This window comes from Drosophila innubila, unplaced genomic scaffold, assembly GCF_004354385.1.
Source record: "Drosophila innubila isolate TH190305 unplaced genomic scaffold, UK_Dinn_1.0 70_U_U, whole genome shotgun sequence".
Classification (NCBI taxonomy): domain Eukaryota; kingdom Metazoa; phylum Arthropoda; class Insecta; order Diptera; family Drosophilidae; genus Drosophila; species Drosophila innubila.
This window is the reverse complement of record NW_022995701.1, coordinates 1-2,869: the sequence shown is the minus strand read 5'-3', so window position 1 is coordinate 2,869 and position 2,869 is coordinate 1. Positions and strand designations below refer to the sequence as shown.

At 37.5% G+C, this 2,869-nt stretch overlaps 2 protein-coding genes across 2 annotated transcripts; one reads left to right on the top strand and one right to left on the bottom strand.

Annotated features, from left to right (window-relative positions):
• Positions 1-6: 6 nt before the first annotated feature.
• On the top strand, positions 7-2,144 carry LOC117793271 (glycoprotein-N-acetylgalactosamine 3-beta-galactosyltransferase 1). The gene is made up of 4 exons (XM_034633555.1): positions 7-930; positions 987-1,083; positions 1,449-1,682; positions 1,743-2,144. The coding sequence occupies exons 1-4, from the start codon at positions 446-448 to the stop codon at positions 1,908-1,910; spliced, it is 984 nt and encodes a 327-aa protein (XP_034489446.1). The 5' UTR covers positions 7-445; the 3' UTR covers positions 1,911-2,144.
• Positions 2,145-2,256: 112 nt separating this feature from the next.
• Positions 2,257-2,767, bottom strand: LOC117793272 (glycoprotein-N-acetylgalactosamine 3-beta-galactosyltransferase 1-like). The gene is made up of 2 exons (XM_034633556.1): positions 2,565-2,767; positions 2,257-2,506 (listed from the first exon to the last, which is right to left on the bottom strand). The coding sequence occupies exons 1-2, from the start codon at positions 2,724-2,726 to the stop codon at positions 2,348-2,350; spliced, it is 321 nt and encodes a 106-aa protein (XP_034489447.1). The 5' UTR covers positions 2,727-2,767; the 3' UTR covers positions 2,257-2,347.
• Positions 2,768-2,869: the final 102 nt, after the last annotated feature.

The window sequence follows — 2,869 nt, the reverse complement described above, 5'->3', positions numbered from 1 at the left end:
ACACACAAAACGAGCGTCACATAATTGCTCGCCCTCGCGGAGGAGACGTCGCGCGATCTGCCGACAGCAGCAGCGACGGCAGCAGAGGTAGCGACAGCGGCAGAAGCGTCGCTTTAAAAAAAGAAAGAAAAAACCGGCAACTTACAATTTAGCAATTGCAAATCGAATTAAGCTAAAAAAGGCGCAGTGACAGGAAGGCGAAGTGTGGAAAGGGGAGAGGGCAACATACAGATAAATACATAAATATGTATATATAATGTGCCTGAAGGTCAACCACATCTTACAGGTTTCGTCTTTTGACTATAACGCTGTGTCAGTGCACAAGAATGTGTTAATTTGGAATTTCAACAACAACAAGATCTGTGTCGACTGCCTGACGACATAAACATTAAATTTGCATAAAAAAGTAAACAAACGTTAAAATAAATCCGGCTAGCTGCATAATATGAACATCATTGGGACATCTTCGCAACGCAAGGGGGGAAGCAACAACAACTTGGAGATGTTGCTGATGTTGTTGTTGGGTCTGATCTGTGGCACTTACTTATCGCAGTTGATGCAACGTGCCCGCTTGCAATTCTTTGATGATGTCACCTCTCAGCAAGATAGCAGCTCCCAATCCTCCTCCCTCTCCCTCTCCATCTCCAACTCGAACTCCAACTCATCAGTGACCGCTCACTTGAACAACAACGCGACACGCATTCTCTGCTTGGTTGTGGCAAGTTCGCTGCACTCACATGCCGCACACATAGAACGCACTTGGGGCAGGCGTTGCAACAAGTTGCTCTTCATGGGCAGCCAGAGAGACAAGAAGCTAAACATTAAAGAGAGACACACTAATTCTTGGGCCAAGACGCGATATCAACTGCAGCATGTTTATCAGCATTATTACGAAGATTACGATTGGTTTCTAAAGGTCCCCGATAATACGTAAGTCTGCTTTTAATTGCACACTCTTCGATTCTAATTGTTGTATCAATTGACAGCTATGTAATAATGGAGAACCTTCAGCATTTTCTACAAGCTTACACACCAGAAACGCCAATTTATTTTGGCAGCAATGATTGGGAGCAAATGAAACGGGTGAGTTCATTTAATATGAATCAGATATTAAAAAGACAACCAAATAAATAATCTAAATCTATTTATTTATTAAAACTTAAATTTTTATATTAATATATCCACATCGTCACCTCGTCACCTAATGACTCTTCAGTAAAAACATCAGTTAAAATATCTTTGAAAAAAATTAGGACAAAATAGAAGTGGTTAATTTATTTATTATGATTAAAACAAAAAAATATTTATAACTAAATAAAAACACTAAAAATATATAAAAAAGAAAAAGTAATGAAAGGAATACATGGTTTAAATAAAAAAAAATATTTACCAGTATATTTCTGTTTCGTGGGGAAACATATTAAAATATTATTTTTCATACTTTTCAGGGCTACGTCTCTGGAGCAGTTGGTTATGTTTTCAGCAAGGCGGCACTGCATCGATTTATGAATCTGGGACACGGGAATGGCAACCTCTGCAGTAACCGCAACTACGGTATTGAGCATGTGGAGATTGCCCGATGTTTACGGAATGCCGGCGTAGTAGCTGGAAATTCTCGAGATGAGGATGGACTCTCCCGTTTCCTACCAGTTCCACCTTATGCACAGCAGAACTTAAACAATGTAATATGATTTCTAATATTATTTTATATTAGTATTTTAATCAATGATTTTTTTTTGCAGAAATCTCACAGCTTCTTCTCGAACACAGCAATAGCATTTCATTATAGTAATTTTAGAGACTTTTACATGATTGAATATGTCATCTACAAACTTCGTCCATTTGGCCTTATGCAAATAATTCCAGAAAAAAGGACCACTGCTTCGTTGGATTATAATCAAAATAAATAAGGGATTTGGGAAGAAGGAGTTACACTCAAGTAATTCGGATGGACTGTTGAAAACAAAGCCAAAGACAGACACTACTTAATATGCTTAGTTATATTTTGGTCGAATTTTTACGCAAATACTTAAAATTCTGTCTAACAATTGATTTTTTATAACTTGAATATTGAATATTCTTAAAATCAAAATGGTTATATTAGCCTTCAGAAAATGAATAAAGCAAGTAAGATTTTATCTTAAGATCAAGTATTTATCTTCAATAAACAAGCAGTTTGAGATCTGCAAAAAGACTTATATGATGAGTAATGAGTATTAAAAGTTCATCTAAGACCATTAAACGGAATTACATGTATTTAGAAGGAAGGAATTCTGTTTACTTATTATTATAGTACATTGATTGTAATTAGATAAATGCACTTTTTTCCGTTGATAGTCCTAATTAGCTATACATTCTCGTTCCCGGATGGATTCACGACAAGAGGCTCATGGCCCTTAATAATACCATATGGATGCATATTATAAAGAAGATAGTCAAACAAATACATTTGATAGTATAATACATAGTGAATTGTTATGGCATAGGTTGAACAGCACTCCAGACCCTGGAATAATAATAATTGTTAACAATTAACAAAAGTATAAGCAATATGAAATTCCTACCGCCTTAAGTTTGTAGTGCATATAATGATAGAGCCAAAAATCCTTAGGTAAGCGACCTGGTATGAGAACGTGTTCCAATGAGAGCGGCAGGAAACGATGTCGCCCATTGGAGTCCCTGGAATCTGTGGGAGTTACACCACAAAAGTTTAAGCAAACACCCATTTCAAAGTCCTCAGTGCCGGATTGCCGTCGATTGCATCCATTTGAATCTGTCTCTTATACACATCTACACACAAAACGAGCGTCACATAATTGCTCGCCCTCGCGGAGGAGACGTCGCGCGATCTGCCGACAGCAGCAGCGAC